The 16,439-nt window shown below is 49.3% G+C and overlaps 1 protein-coding gene across 3 annotated transcripts in view; it reads left to right on the plus strand.

The window, feature by feature from the left end:
* The first annotated feature begins 207 nt into the window (after positions 1-207).
* DEPDC1 (DEP domain containing 1) overlaps positions 208-16,439 on the plus strand; it is a 34,340-nt gene continuing 18,108 nt past the window's right edge. The window contains exons 1-8 of one of the 3 annotated variants that reach the window (XM_040360725.1): positions 208-410; positions 5,046-5,311; positions 6,587-6,743; positions 9,184-9,305; positions 10,833-10,963; positions 12,156-12,203; positions 12,934-13,074; positions 15,543-16,385. In XM_040360725.1, coding sequence (XP_040216659.1) covers positions 363-410; positions 5,046-5,311; positions 6,587-6,743; positions 9,184-9,305; positions 10,833-10,963; positions 12,156-12,203; positions 12,934-13,074; positions 15,543-16,385 — 1,756 coding nt within the window. In that variant the 5' untranslated portion in view covers positions 208-362. The remainder of the gene's footprint in view (positions 411-5,045; positions 5,312-6,586; positions 6,744-9,183; positions 9,306-10,832; positions 10,964-12,155; positions 12,204-12,933; positions 13,075-15,542; positions 16,386-16,439) is intronic. The other 2 variants (XM_040360726.1, XM_040360727.1) reach the window with 2 other exon arrangements.

Here is a 16,439-nt window from a genome sequence, read left to right on the forward strand (position 1 = left end):
GAGATCGGGAGATGAGAACAGGAAATACAAATGACATCCAGCTGGGAGGGGGAGGAGAAGGGCGTTTCCGGGACAGATGGAGAACACTGGCGGCCACGCCCTCCTACCTCCATCCTCCGCCCATCGCACCGCCCAGTTCCTGAACACAAGCGCCACGCCTCCGTTTCCCAGGACGCCTCCGAGCTCTGATTGGCGGACGGCCCCATGTGTGCATCTAACTCAGCCAATCGCCGTGCGTCGCCTTCTGGGCACGCTTTTTCAAACTCTCTCGGTGGACGGTTGAGCGGAGAACTCGGGAGGGTCACGTGTTTCGGGCGAGTTAAAGAGCCGCTGGCGGCCCGCGGGCCACCGAGACCGGGAGAATGGAGAGCCGGATCATCACACCGGGGCCGTACCGGGCCACCAAGCTGGTAAGTGGCGTGACCGTCCGTGAGACACCCGGTGCTGTCTGTACTGAATAGGAGAGAGAGAACCGGGTGTCACCTCTTATTTATTTATAATTATTGGTTTCATTTTTATTTAATTTTTCTTATTATTTCTTTCATTTTTGATTTTCATTTATTATTGTTTTTTTTTTTTCTCAGCCAGGCCAAATACTGTATGTAACTATTTTTGTATTTATTATTTAATAATAAGGAGGCACCGGGTGTAACTCATATCTAGTATGGGGGGGCACCGGGTGTAACTCATATCTAGTATGGGGGGGCACCGGGTGTAACTCATATCTAGTATGGGGGGGCACCGGGTGTCACTACTCATATCTAGTATGGGGGGGCACCGGGTGTCACTCCTCATATCTAGTATGGGGGGGCACCGGGTGTCACTCATATCTAGTATGGGGGGGCACCGGGTGTAACTCATATCTAGTATGGGGGGGCACCGGGTGTCACTCATATCTAGTATGGGGGGGCACTGGGTGTAACTCATATCTAGTATGGGGGGGCACTGGGTGTAACTCATATCTAGTATGGGGGGGCACCGGGTGTAACTCATATCTAGTATGGGGGGGCACCGGGTGTAACTCATATCTAGTATGGGGGGGCACCGGGTGTAACTCATATCTAGTATGGGGGGGCACCGGGTGTCACTCCTCATATCTAGTATGGGGGGGGTACTGGGTGTCACTCCTCATATCTAGTATGGGGGGGGTACTGGGTGTCACTCCTCATATCTAGTATGGGGGGGCACCGGGTGTCACTCATATCTAGTATGGGGGGGCACCGGGTGTCACTCATATCTAGTATGGAGGGGCACCGGGTGTCACTCCTCATATCTAGTATGGGGGGGCACTGGGTGTCACTCCTCATATCTAGTATGGGGGGGCACCGGTTGTCACTCCTCATATCTAGTATGGGGGGGGGGTACTGGGTGTCACTCCTCATATCTAGTATGGAGGGGCACCGGGTGTCACTCATATCTAGTATGGAGGGGCACCGGGTGTCACTCATATCTAGTATGGGGGGGCACCGGGTGTCACTCATATCTAGTATGGGGGGGCACCGGGTGTCACTCATATCTAGTATGGGGGGGCACCGGGTGTCACTCATATCTAGTATGGGGGGGCACCGGGTGTAACTCATATCTAGTATGGGGGGGCACCGGGTGTAACTCATATCTAGTATGGGGGGGCACCGGGTGTAACTCATATCTAGTATGGGGGGGCACCGGGTGTAACTCATATCTAGTATGGGGGGGCACCGGGTGTAACTCATATCTAGTATGGGGGGGCACCGGGTGTAACTCATATCTAGTATGGGGGGGCACCGGGTGTAACTCATATCTAGTATGGGGGGGGCACCGGGTGTAACTCATATCTAGTATGGGGGGGCACCGGGTGTAAGGGCCCTTTCACACTGGGGCATTTTTCAAGCGCTTTAGCGTTAAAAAAAGCGCCTGTAAAACGCCTGAAAGAAGCTGCATCTGCAATCCCAATGTGAAAGCCTGAGTGCTTTCACACTGAGGCGCTGAGCTGGCAGGGCGTCAAAAAAAGTCCTGCATGCAGCTTCTTTGCAGCGCTTTAGGAGCGGTTAATACACCGCTCCTAAAGCCCCCTTCCCATTGAGGAAGCTTTTTTTAACGCCAAAGCGCCTGAAAAGCGCCTCAGTGTGAAAGGGGTCTTAGCAGCGCTTTACCAGCGTTTTTCGGGCGCTGGCAGTGTGAAAGGCCTCTGAAAGCACTTGGGCTTTCACATTGGGATTGCAGATGAGGCTTCTTTCAGGCGCTTTACAGGCTTTTTTTTAAACGCCAAAGCGCCTAAAAAACGCCCGAAAAACGCCCCAGTGTGAAAGGGGTCTAACTCATATCTAGTATGGGGGGGGCACCGGGTGTAACTCATATCTAGTATGGGGGGGCACCGGGTGTAACTCATATCTAGTATGGGGGGGCACCGGGTGTAACTCATATCTAGTATGGGGGGGCACCGGGTGTAACTCATATCTAGTATGGGGGGGCACCGGGTGTAACTCATATCTAGTATGGGGGGGCACCGGGTGTAACTCATATCTAGTATGGGGGGGGCACTGGGTGTCGCTCCTCATATCTAGTATGGGGAGGGGGGGCACCGGATGTCGCTCCTCATATCTAGTATGGGGGGGGCACCGGGTGTCGCTCCTCATATCTAGTATGGGGGGGGGGCACCGGGTGTCGCTCCTCATATCTAGTATGGGGGGGGGGGCACCGGGTGTCGCTCCTCATATCTAGTATGGGGGGGGGGGGCACCGGGTGTCGCTCCTCATATCTAGTATGGGGGGGCACCGGGTGTCACTCCTCATATCTAGTATGGGGGGGGGCACCGGGTGTCACTCCTCATATCTAGTATGGGGGGGGCACCGGGCGTCACTTCTCATATCTAGTATGGTGGAGCACCGGGCGTCGCTTCTCATATCTAGTATGGGGGGGGCACCGGGTGTCACTTCTCATATCTAGTATGGGGGGGGCACCGGGTGTCACTTCTCATATCTAGTATGGTGGAGCACCGGGCGTCGCTTCTCATATCTAGTATGGAGGAGCACCGGGTGTCACTCCTCATATCTAGTATGGGGGGGCACCGGGTGTCACTCCTCATATCTAGTATGGGGGGGCACCGGGTGTCACTCCTCATATCTAGTATGGGGGGGGCACCGGGTGTCACTCCTCATATCTAGTATGGGGGGGGCACCGGGCGTCACTTCTCATATCTAGTATGGTGGAGCACCGGGCGTCGCTTCTCATATCTAGTATGGGGGGGGGCACCGGGTGTCACTTCTCATATCTAGTATGGGGGGGGCACCGGGTGTCACTTCTCATATCTAGTATGGTGGAGCACCGGGCGTCGCTTCTCATATCTAGTATGGAGGAGCACCGGGTGTCACTCCTCATATCTAGTATGGGGGGGCACCGGGTGTCACTCCTCATATCTAGTATGGAGGAGCACCGGGTGTCACTCCTCATATCTAGTATGGGGGGGGCACCGGGTGTCACTCCTCATATCTAGTATGGGGGGGCACCGGGTGTCACTCCTCATATCTAGTATGGGGGGGGCACCGGGTGTCACTCCTCATATCTAGTATGGGGGGGGGCACCGGGCGTCACTTCTCATATCTAGTATGGTGGAGCACCGGGCGTCGCTTCTCATATCTAGTATGGGGGGGGGCACCGGGTGTCACTTCTCATATCTAGTATGGGGGGGGCACCGGGTGTCACTTCTCATATCTAGTATGGTGGAGCACCGGGCGTCGCTTCTCATATCTAGTATGGAGGAGCACCGGGTGTCACTCCTCATATCTAGTATGGGGGGGCACCGGGTGTCACTCCTCATATCTAGTATGGGGGGGCACCGGGTGTCACTTCTCATATCTAGTATGGGGGGGGCACCGGGTGTCACTTCTCATATCTAGTATGGGGGGGGCACCGGGTGTCACTTCTCATATCTAGTATGGGGGGGGCACCGGGTGTCACTTCTCATATCTAGTATGGGGGGGGGGCACCGGGTGTCACTTCTCATATCTAGTATGGGGGGGGGCACCGGGTGTCACTTCTCATATCTAGTATGGGGGGGGGGCACCGGGTGTCACTTCTCATATCTAGTATGGGGGGGGGCACCGGGTGTCACTTCTCATATCTAGTATGGGGGGGGGCACCGGGTGTCACTTCTCATATCTAGTATGGGGGGGGGCACCGGGTGTCACTTCTCATATCTAGTATGGGGGGGGGCACCGGGTGTCACTTCTCATATCTAGTATGGGGGGGGGCACCGGGTGTCACTTCTCATATCTAGTATGGGGGGGGGCACCGGGTGTCACTTCTCATATCTAGTATGGGGGGGGGCACCGGGTGTCACTTCTCATATCTAGTATGGGGGGGGGCACCGGGTGTCACTTCTCATATCTAGTATGGGGGGGGGGCACTGGGTGTCACTCCTCATATCTTCTATTGGGGGGGGGGGGGCATTGGGTGTCACTCCTCATATCTTCTATTGGGGGGGGGGCATTAGGTGTCACTTCTTGTATTGGGGGGGGGGTATTAGGTGTCACTTCTCATATCTAGTATGGGGGGGGCACCGGGTGTCACTTTTCATATCTAGTATGGGGGGGCACTGGGCGTCACTTCTCATATCTAGTATGGGGGGGGGGCACCGGGTGTCACTCTTCATATCTAGTATGGGGGGGAGGGGGGCACTGGGTGTCACTCCTCATATCTTGTATTGGGGGGGGGGGCATTAGGTGTCACTTCTTGTATTGGGGGGGCATTAGGTGTCACTTCTTGTATTTGGGGGGGGTATTAGGTGTCACTTCTCATATCTAGTATGGGGGGGCACTGGGTGTCACTCCTCATATCTAGTATGGGGGGGGTGGGGTTGATCCCTATTTTGTTAATTTTTAAAATAAATCTGTTTACCACAAAACAATCCTCCCCAAGCTCTGTCGCGTCCCCAGGCGCGGCACTCGTCATTGTGTGATGATACTTTGTATATCTGAGGGTCTCAGAGGTGTGAAAGGGGCTTCAGCAAATATTGATCATGTGACCCGAGCGTTGTGCTCCTCTAATAGCAATGCTTTGCCTTCCAGTGGAATGAAGTAACCAAATACTTTCGGGCTGGAATGCCCTTGAAGAGGCACAGAATCCACTTTAAGACTTACGGGAACTGCTTCACGTCCTCGGAGGCCATAGACTGGCTCCATCAGCTGCTCAGGAACAACAGCAACTTCGGAACGGAAGTGACCAGGCAACAGACAATCCAGCTTCTAAGGAAGTTCTTGAAGAACCACGTTATTGAGGACCTGAAGGGGAGATGGGGCACTGAGGACTTGGAGGATAACCACAACCTGTACAGGTATTGCTTGCCAACCATGCACGTTTTAGTGCAGCCGTTCTCAACCAGGGTTCTGTGGCACAATAGGGTTCCTCCAGGGTTGGCTGAAGGGTTTCCTCCCGGGGTTGGCTGAAGGGTTTCCTCCCGGGGTTGGCTGAAGGGTTTCCTCCCGGGGTTGGCTGAAGGGTTTCCTCCCGGGGTTGGCTGAAGGGTTTCCTCCAGGGTTGGCTGAAGGGGGTTTTCCTCCCGGGGTTGGGCTGAAGGGGGTTTTCCTCCCCGGGTTGGGCTGAAGGGGGTTTTCCTCCCCGGGTTGGGCTGAAGGGGGTTTTCCTCCCCGGGTTGGGCTGAAGGGGGTTTTCCTCCCCGGGTTGGGCTGAAGGGGGTTTTCCTCCCCGGGTTGGGCTGAAGGGGGTTTTCCTCCCCGGGTTGGGCTGAAGGGGGTTTTCCTCCCCGGGTTGGGCTGAAGGGGGTTTTCCTCCCCGGGTTGGGCTGAAGGGGGTTTTCCTCCCCGGGTTGGGCTGAAGGGGGTTTTCCTCCCCGGGTTGGGCTGAAGGGGGTTTTCCTCCCCGGGTTGGGCTGAAGGTTCCTTGAGCTGTGGCCAACTGACTTCTCATCTGAGGGTGCCTACATAGATTCATGTCCAACCCCACTTGGCAGAGGCAGCAGCATGACACGCGATCAGATTTCCATCGGAAAATCCGTGGATTGTTGTCCGACGGGCGTTAGCCATGAACTTGTTCTGCACACAGACGGCAGAACTTTTTCAGCCTACATTCACAAAACTACGTGGTTTTTCTGCTCTTTAGCGCCACCCTTTGTGCTACTTCTGCTAATGTTTTCTTATGGATAGCATTGGTTCGGAGCGTGCGTGTTTGTACTTGTGTACACACGATCGGATAATCCGACAGAACACATTTGTTGTCGGACAATTTGAGAGCATGCTGTCCCACATTTTGTTGTCGGAAATTCCGACAACAATTATCCAATGTAGCATTCAGACGGTCGGATTATCTGACGAAACACGTCCATCACACAATTGTTGTCGGAATATCCAATCGTGTGCAAGAGGCTTTAGCGTGTCATTCTAGCCACCTTGTAAGGGGGGCATTCTTCCCACCACCAATGTAAGGCCATTTTCTTAATGACCACTGATGGACTAATCTTACCAAGGGGAGACCTCAAAATTTTTCAAGGGTTCCACTGAAGTAGAACATTTTGAGAGGCTGGATTAGATGAATGATTAGGTGTGCATGCGCATGTATTTTTGTACTCTTCTTCATTGATTGTTTTGAGTAGGTTCCCTTCCACTTCTCCTGTGAAGACCATTCCGAATCGGCAGCCTCTTTGGAAGAGAAGCAGTTTAGAAAATGTCTTCAAAGAAAAGGACAATATGTTTAAAATGCCACATTTCTCCAAGAAGACACCGAAACGGCACAACTCTCTAGATAGCCAGGTCAGTGAGGGACTGTAAGGAGGGTAAAAGCACCATTTATATAAAACATGGCTGGCTGGTATGGTTTTGTATTTGGTATTGCAACTTCTCTGTACAAAAAGACATTGCTAGGAGGTAAAACTTGCATGCTTGGTCACTCTTGTCAAAGGGGGGGGGGAGCTTTCTCCTGCTCCTAGCTTTTTTTTTTTTTTTTGTTTGTTGGGAGAGCACACTGCACTGTACACAGAGTTTACTTCCTCTTTAAATCGGTTGTAACCCAAAAAAAGATCCTGTTGCAGGATAAAAAGCATAGTGCTTGTCTGGTGTCTTGTCCCTTTCTATGCTGTAAAATACCTGGTTGATCCTGCCCGTTTCTTTGTCCCCCTTGGGTCCCTTTCACACTCGAGCGTTGCCTCATCTGCAATCCCAATGTGAAAGCCCGAGTGCTTTCAGAGCCGTTTCACACTGCTAAGACCCTAACGTTTTTGGACGTTTTTGCAGTGCCTCAGTGTGAAAGGGTAAGGCGTTTTTACAGCACTTTCAATTCATTTCAATGGAGAGGGGCGTTTTTGGAGGTTTTTTTTTATTTCTTTTTTTTTTTTTTTAGCATCCAAAAGCTGCTCCAAAGATGCTGCTTGCAGGACTCAGTGTGAAAGGGTCCATTGAGATGCATGGAGAGCGTTTTAATAGCACTATTTTTAACGCTGTAAAAATGCTTCAGTGTGAAAGGGGTCTTGGTGTGCGGATCACAGTAATCGTGGCTGCTGATCCGTGATACCGTGGTCCATTTCCGTGCCTGTTAGCCCACAATCTCCCCCTTCCTCCCTGTCAGCTCAGGAGTCTATGTGTAAGCCATCTCCTCCTCCGTCCCTCTCCTCATTTTTATTGGACAGCTGGGGCTAATGGTACTTTATCATTGGTCCAAGACTCCAAGCTGTCCATTGAGCTCAGTGCTTCTGACGAGAAGTGAGGAGAGGCACTGTGAGCTCATCCTCTCAGTCTGCTGCAAACAGTGTGCCAGCTTGTATTTAAACTGGCTGCTCTGTATGTTGCTTCTGACAGGCGGCACAAGGAGCCCTGTATCTCCGGAACCATAGGTCGTAAATTAAATTTACCAGTGGTGGGGTAGGACTTGGACTATCTACCTCCACAATTTGGGGTCTCTGTGACCTCAGATCGCCGACCCTCGAAGTTTCCTTGCCTCACCTGCCTCCCCCTCCCACCACTCTCCTCCTGGCTGACGTCAATGGGGAATCTCAGACCCTCACTGTAGTCCTCAGATCGGGGAAAGAGAGACCCAAGAGGTCACGTGAGTGCACAGCAGCACTCTATAATGTTTTTTTACTGCATAATTAAAAAAAAATAGATGCTGCTCAGGTTTTTTCTGTAACAGAGGATATTCCAGGATTTGTGATTGGTGACTTTACAGCCACTTTAAATGCTTCCCATCTGGCCTATAGAAAAATGGCAGCCAAGTGGGAGCTTTCCCATTCTTGGATGTCGTATTAAGTCCTTCCAGTCGCGCACCTCCTGCGTGCTCTGGCGGCTACACTGCGGCTCGATCTGTCACCCGCTGTGTCCACTGAGCATAACGGATGATGGCTTGTTGTGCCAGTCCGGTATCATGTGATCGCTGTGACAAATCGCATGTCAGTTGTACTCGATTAATTGCTTTTATTGTGGTGATCTCAGCGATTTGGTCATAGTGATCACATTGTACAGACAGGGCCAATCGCAGCACATCTGTACCATGTGGCCAATCAAGGCTATCACAATAGTACACACTGGCAATGAATTGATGCCATTCATAAAAATAATTGCTTATTAAAGTGATCGTCACTGTTACAAGCAATCATTTTATAAAAATCGTCTCGCCAGAGTAGTACAGTGTCACTATGGTAACATTGCACAGCTATGGTCCCAGGATGTAAAAAAAAGTTACAATTGTATTATATTTATTTTTATATAAACTCACCAGTCAGTATCCCTAATAACTGCCACACAAGTCATATAATGATGCCATACTGCTCTTGTTCCTGTATATAGAAAGTGTTTTTTAAATGTTTTATTTTTTTTATGACGGCTTAAAAAAAAAAAACTTGCAATGCCTCTTACTAAATACTTTGGACTGTCTACTTTCCAAAAAGGGGTCATTTGGGGGGTATCTGTACTGTCCTGTCATTTTCAAGCCTCAAGAAATGAGAGGCTGTTATATTTGGGGTTTGTTTTTTTTTAGCCAAAGAAATGTAGCAGAATAAATTTTAGCCTAATTTATGAGGAAAGTTTTTATAACAAACACAGAAAATGTGTTTGGGTTTTTTTTTTCTTTATATAAAATTAAATGCCACAAAAAGGAAGCTATGTCTCCAAAATATTGAATTTATCAAACATTTGTTTTGTCAATGTTTAGACTGACCCTTGTTGGGTTTTTTGGTTTGCATTAATTTCTATGTTGTTCCAGGGTCAACAAGAGAACGAGGAGATGGAAATCATGGAAGAAGATCAGGGTTGTGATGAAAGTGGTCCACAGGAACTGACCCAGAAAGACGTTGAGGATATCTGGGGGAACATCACCCTAAACCAGTAAGCTTAATTTTTATTTTATTTTTTTATTAGTCTTGTACTTCTATTTCACACTTGGACAGTTCACCTGGTGGGTCAAGGTTGACTTAAGGGGCCAGATTCACGTAGCTCAGTGGATCTATAGATCCGCTCGATCTACGTGAATTAAGATCCGCTCCCGCAAGTTTAGGAGGCAAGTGGCTAATTCACAAACCACTTACCTCCAAACTTGCGACGGCGGATCCTAAATCCCCCGGCGGAATTCTAATTCCGCAGCTAGGGGAGTGTACTATTTAAATCAGGCGCGTTCCCGCGCCGATTTAAATGCGCATGCGCCGTCCGGGGAATTTCCCGGCGAGCATTGCTCCGACTGACGTCGCTAGGACGTCAGTGGTTTCGACGCTTACGTAAACGACGTCCGTCTGTATTCGAGAATGACTTACGCAAACGACGTTAGAAAATTCAAATTCGACGCAGGAACGCCGGCTATACTTAACATTGGCTGCGCCTGATAAAAGAAGGGGTAAGTATACGCCGGGAAAGCCGCTACGGAAACGTCGTAAGAAGACTGCGTCGGGTCCGCGTACGTTCGTGAATTTGCGTATCTCGCTGATTTACATATTTATCGTAAATCAGCGGGAACGCCCCCGGCGCCATTTTTAAATGGAAAAAAAGATCCGACAGTGTAACACTGTCAGATCTTAGCCCTATCTATGCGTATCTGATTCTATGAATCAGGCGCATAGATAGGACCAGTGTAAGTCAGAGATACGATGGTGTATCTGTAGATACACCGTCGTATCTCTTTGTGAATCTGGCCCAAAATGTTTTTTTTTTTTTTTTTTTTATATATATTATTATTTATTTATTTTTTTCCCATTTTATTTATTTTATTTATTTGTTTTTCATTACTTTTGGCTCCTATTGGTCAGTTTACTGTTTTGGGACCTCCAGAGGACATTTTTTTCCAATATGGTGCTGCTGATATCTTGCAAACTGGGTCTTCAGTTAAAGGGGTTGTAAAGGAAAAAAAATTCATAATAAGCATCCTTTATCTGCAGACATTCCTCTTTTCACTTCCTCATTGTTCGTTTTTGCTCAGAAGTTGCTCTATTTCTTCTCTGTTCTGTTCACTTCCTGCTTGTCTGATTTTACTCACCACCGTGACGGGAGGGTTTACTGCGATGGTCAGTGACATGCTCGCCCCCCTCCTGGGAACTACATCTGTGCGGCAGGACGCTCTCTAACATGTTAGACTTCAAGGAGGTGTGAATTACTGGGTGCGCCGCAATTCATACTGGGGAAGTAGTTCTTACATGAACGAGCGCCGCAAACCAGGAAGTGAATGAGAGAACAGAAACTAGAATGACGGAGGTGATCTAGATGAAGGAATTTAATAGGTATTTACTCGTTTTTTAACAGAATCATTACACTATTCTGTCTGTCTACCTTGCAGATATTCATTTTAGGCAAAACATTTTTTTTCCTTTAAGTGTTGTGACTTCTGTGTGTTGTACTTATCTGATCTCTCTTGTCTGATCTAACTAGTCTGCAGAAAATCCTGGCTCTTCCATCACTGGAAGAAGTGTTGAATCCGGCCCAGATAAATCCGGCTCACATCATGTACAATATGACGCACACCAGCAAACACGGAGTGGTCTTTCTACAAGATAAGACAGGTTGGTCCTTCCTTTTTAGAGTTGCAATTATACAGATTCACAACCATCACCGCATAACATTGGTCAAGGTTGTACATTTTAGCGAGGTGTTTATATATGACAATCTAAAGCAGTGGTTCTCAACGTTTTCTAGTGGCGTGACCCCTTGATAACATTTCTCAAGTTGTGGGGACCCCTAACAGTGAAATTTTCGTAGCGTGGGTTGTCGGCACCCAAAGAAAGTAATTTGCACCTCTAACCCACGGACTAATGGCGCTCCCTGAGTCCCTTCAGGGGAGGCTACAAAGATGGAGATAGGACACAGCCCTCCAGTCTCAAAGATTAAAATGTAGGTTTGTTTAATCTTTGAGACGGGAGGGCTGTGTCCTATCTCCATCTTTGTAGCCTCCCCTGCACAGAATGGCTGGACAGGGCAAACTGTACAGAGATTCCTGTATATTCATAAACTGAAGCATAGTAAATACAGCTTTCTACACTTCAATAATGAATGACTGGTACCAATCACTGACTGTCACTTCAGGCAAGGATGGGTCGGTAAATTACATATTTACTGGCCCCTTCCCCTCTCTCCATCCTGCTGCAGCAGCCGGTGGAAGAGAGGGAGTGGGAACCTGGCACTGCTGAGGGGGGGGGGGGGGGGGGCAGGAGACAGTACCAGAGAAGAGCATGGGAAGCAGAGCACAGGGACTGGAGAACGGCAAAGGGGGTCAGGAGAGAGCAGAGGGGCCCGCGAGCAGCAGAAGGAACCTGCACAGGAGGGACAGTATATAGAGGAACTGATGGCCTCCATGCCGCCACTTATTGCTTGCAGGAGGAAGGATGTTTACATTCCTTGTGTCACCTAATGGTGATTTAGAAAAAAAAAAAATGGAGCACAAAAAAATAAAATGTAAGTGCCCCCACGACAACCCCCTTTGAATCCAATGTATGTGAAACGGCACAGTGGCTTGGAGGTCAACCCTCCTTGTAGCGCACTTTTCCGTGTGGCAGTTTTTTTTATTTTCCCAGCTTTATTTTTTCTTTGAATGTACCGGCTTCCTCCAACAAGTCATAAACATTAAGGACTTATTGACTTGCACCAAAATGAAGCTGCATGCCTTACCGTAGCCCAGGGTATTGGATTGTGATCTCTTTGGAGGACACAGACTGGTTCACATGTGGCTTTACTTATAATAATGTCTTTGTGTTTTAGATGATCTTCCTCACTGGGTCTTGTCTGCTATGAAATGTCTGGCAAATTGTAAGTATATCACTCGGCGCTCGCTCAGTGTGAACCGGTCACATCCCAAATAACTGCTTATGTTGAAGCCATTTTAAATTCTTACATGGAAAGCAACGCTGTGTCGCTTCTAAATATCCGCATTTTGGTTGCGAAGTGCAGTCGGCTTTTTTTTTTTGTGACTGACATTATGGCGGACACATCGGACACTATTATGGGGCCATTGTCCTTTTTACAGCGACCAGTGCTTGGCATGTGACGCCACTGATCGTCTGTTCCCTATGACAGGGAACAGACGATCAGTGACAGTCTCACTAGGAAGAACGGGAAAAGGTTTGTTTACACTTGCCTCTCCCTGTTCTTCAGCTCTGTGAACCGATCGCGGGACACTGGCGACGATTGGGTGCGGTCACGGAGCACAGGACCAGGTCGCGAGCACGGCGGCACGCTCGCGACCCACGTCTGGGCTCTTAAAAGCGATGTACGTGATTGTGCCCAGCCGTGGCATTTTGCCAACGTATATCCGGCTGTAATATAACAAAATGTGGAAAAAGTGAAGCGCTGTGAATGCTTTCCGGATGCCCTGTATATCGGCCTGTTTGCTACTGCAGGTCTTGTGGGGTTTTCCATTGTTGCTAAAAATGCTAATGTTGGTTTATTTTAATAGTCTGTTGAAAGAAAAAACAATATAATTCATCAAATGCTTCTTCTATTTTCTTGTTTTAAAATGCTGATTTCTGTTTGGCATCAGGGCCAAGGAACAATGATCTGAGTCAGCCGACCTATCCCGGGTTTGAAGGCGATGTTTTTAGGACGGTGGCGGACTATTTCCTGAATCTCCCGGGGCCCCTTCTCACCTATGAGTATTATGAGCTCTTTGTGAATATTTTGGGTATGTATATACGTTGTAATGTCTGCAGCCCTGACGTAATGCATCTGTGTAGCTGTTTTGTGGTCGCTTTGCTGTAGACCGTAATATGCATCCAGGCTGTCTACAGATGGTGAGCATACGCATTACAACCCGTGTTCACCACAAAGCTTATTGGCAGCTTTTTATGCACGAGCTTATAGGCATCAAGTGTCCAACTGCATCTGAGGTTGTGTGTGTGTTTTTTTTTTTTTGTTTTTTTTTTCTCATGTGGAACACCACGTCAGGCTTTAAAAGTAGTTGTAAACCTCAGACATGAAATATGAAACAAAGCGTATCCCTCCTATAGTGTGTACTTGTCTCCATTAAGAGCGCTAAGTGTAATTTCTGTCTGCTGCTTCGTTCCTCTGTCAAGAGTCACTTTAAACAAATTTTCCTGACACAAAGGAAAAACTAAAGAGGCAAGGGAGGGAGCTCCAACAACACACCCTGTGATTGGCAGTCTTAGCTCTAATGTGTGTGTGTGTGTGTGGGGGGGGGGGGGGGGTTTCACTTCACTTCACGTCCCTTCACTTCCCTTCACTTCACTTCCCTTCACTTCACGTCACTTCACTTCCCTTCTTCCCCCTTCACTTCACTTCACTTCACGTCACTTCACTTCCCTTCTTCCCTTCACGTCCCTTCACTTCACGTCCCTTCACTTCACGTCCCTTCACTTCACGTCCCTTCACTTCACGTCCCTTCACTTCACGTCCCTTCACTTCACGTCCCTTCACTTCACGTCCCTTCACTTCACGTCCCTTCTTCACTTCACGTCCCTTCACTTCACGTCCCTTCACTTCACGTCCCTTCTTCACTTCACGTCCCTTCTTCACTTCACGTCCCTTCTTCACTTCACGTCCCTTCTTCACTTCACGTCCCTTCTTCACTTCACGTCCCTTCTTCACTTCACGTCCCTTCTTCACTTCACTTCCCTTGCCTCCTCCCCTCCAATCAGCTCTGAGTTCTCCTTGCTGGGCTCTGCAGAGTGTAATTTCACCTCTCCATCCCCTTTCTCTGATGGCTCGGAGAAGCCGTCAGAGAAACTTCTGCACTTTTAGTGGATGTAGAGAAAAACCACAGATAAACCAGTACAACTTGTGTGGAAGGATTTTTCATCTGTGCATCACCTGAAACCAGTCACTTCACTGGGTATATGGAAGTTGTAGTTGTTTATTTGCAGCCATTTGTTCTCTACATCAGTGGTCATCAACCCTGTCCTCAGGGCCCACTAACAGGCCAGGTTTGCAAGATAACTGAAATATATGACAGGTGATATTATTTGCTGCTCAGTGATTGCAGTATTTTAGTCTGCATCTCCCCAAGGTAATGCATCAAATCTGGCTTGTTATAGTAGTCCCTGTGGACAGGGTTGATGACCACTGCTCTAAATCCTTGTAAAGCTCAGATCAAAGGGATTTTTCAGATTTGCAAAGTAAGAAGGGGGGGGGGGCGTGGGCTACAGTTACACACTGTACAAGAGATCTGGAAGTTGATTGGAGGAAAGTTGCACACCCCCTTCACACAGGAACAGAGCTGATTCTGTCAATCTGCTGGAGATCCCTGCCCTGTCACCATTTTTTCTCTTGGTGTCAGGAAAACTTATCAAATGATTTATGCAGAGGAATGACGCGGCAGGCAAGTGTCACTTAGTGCTTTGGAGAGAGGCAAGTACATACGATAGAGCATGGGTCTCAAACTGGCGTCTGTCCCAGCTGTTTCTGAACTACAAGTCCCATCATGCCTCTGCCTGGAGGAGTCATGCTTGCAACAGTCAGCCTTGCAATGCCTCATGGGACTTGTAGTTTCGCAACAGCTGGAGGGAGACTAGTTTGAGACCCCCTGCTATAGAGGGATATGCTTTGTTCAGGTCTCATATCTGAGGTTTACAGCCACTTAAAGGGGAGTTCCAGCCAATTTGTATGTTTATTAAAAGTCAGCAGCTACAAAAAGTGTAGCTGCTGGCTTTTAATAAACAGACACTTACCTGCTCCAGCGACGCGCCGGCCGGGGCTCCGCTCCCCCCTAAACCCCCCCTCCCCGGCCGGCGTCTTCATTCTCAGTGTGGGCACCCGGCCGTGACAGCTTTCGGCTTCACGGCCGGGCACCCGCTGCGCCGTGTAATTGGCCAGGAGATCGCCTAGGACCTGTGACGTGTCCTAGGCGATCGCCTACAGCAGCCCCTTCCTGTAGGCGATTAAGCTTGGTCGCCTGGAGAAAGTGGGACAGGAAGTCCCACTCTTCCTGAAGCCCCCACTCCCCCCCCCCCCCCCCTTATTATTTTTAAGCCTCCCCCCCCTTTTTTTTTTTTTTTTTTTTCATAGCATTGCTTCTATAATAGTTTGCCCAGAATAACCGTTTTGGCACTCCTGTCTATACTAATTTCTTGGCTGCTTTATTTGTCCTCCTCCCAATCCTCTGGTATATTTAACATGTATTTCGTTCCTTGATAGTCGTTTGTGGCTACATTACAGTTCCCCGCAGGCGCACCACGAAACGTAAACCAAAGAAGGGAACTTCTAGACAGCAGCCATCTAAGCCTCTGCAGTCGGGCGACACCAACTTTAAGTCCACGGAATGCCTCCTCCTTAGCTTGCTGCGCAAAGTTCCCAACGAAGAGGAGCAAGATGACGTCGACACGTTTGGCGAGATCGGCCGACAACGGGACTTTGATCTCAAAAATTCACAACGGGCCCCACTGCACGGCACCGTAGACGGACAATCCACGGGTGGCAGCAGGGTCATCGGTGGCAGCTGCCAGAATCTCTCGGTTTCTGGAAGGGGTGGCAGCGGGCCCTACAGGGTGCGGGTGCGCAGCTGCTCCTTGGAGGGCATCGCCGATGTGTCGGGGTCCAGTAACGACGGCAGTATTGCAGACTCTTCGAGTTCAAAACCTTGCTCACCAAATCTGCCATCAGAGGACCATTCCGCACTTCTAGGAGGAAATGCTTTTTCTTTGTCTTCTGGCGGTCAACCACAAACTCTGCAACTGTGGCCTGATGTGCACCGATATGCTCCTTTCCACGATTCCAGGAGACTGCCCAGATCGCAGAGTCTAGGTGATTGCCTCGGCTCTTCCTTTAGTATAAACGCTCCCGTGGCTGAAATTACCATGAAACCCAACCAGTCTGCACAAAATCGGCTACAGAAGCGGCTGAGTTCTATTGAAATGATGGAAATGGCTGATCTGGATTTCACTGTAACCAAGCGCTTGTGTCAGAGCACTATGGAGCTCTCCAGTTCCCCTTCCACCTCTCCTGTAATGCACGCTTCCCAGCCCTGCACTGGCACGCCAAGTAAGATTAACACTTTTGTGGCATGAGAACCCCAATGCATGGTATGACCACACT

This window comes from Rana temporaria, chromosome 7, assembly GCF_905171775.1.
Source record: "Rana temporaria chromosome 7, aRanTem1.1, whole genome shotgun sequence".
Classification (NCBI taxonomy): Eukaryota; Metazoa; Chordata; class Amphibia; order Anura; family Ranidae; genus Rana; species Rana temporaria.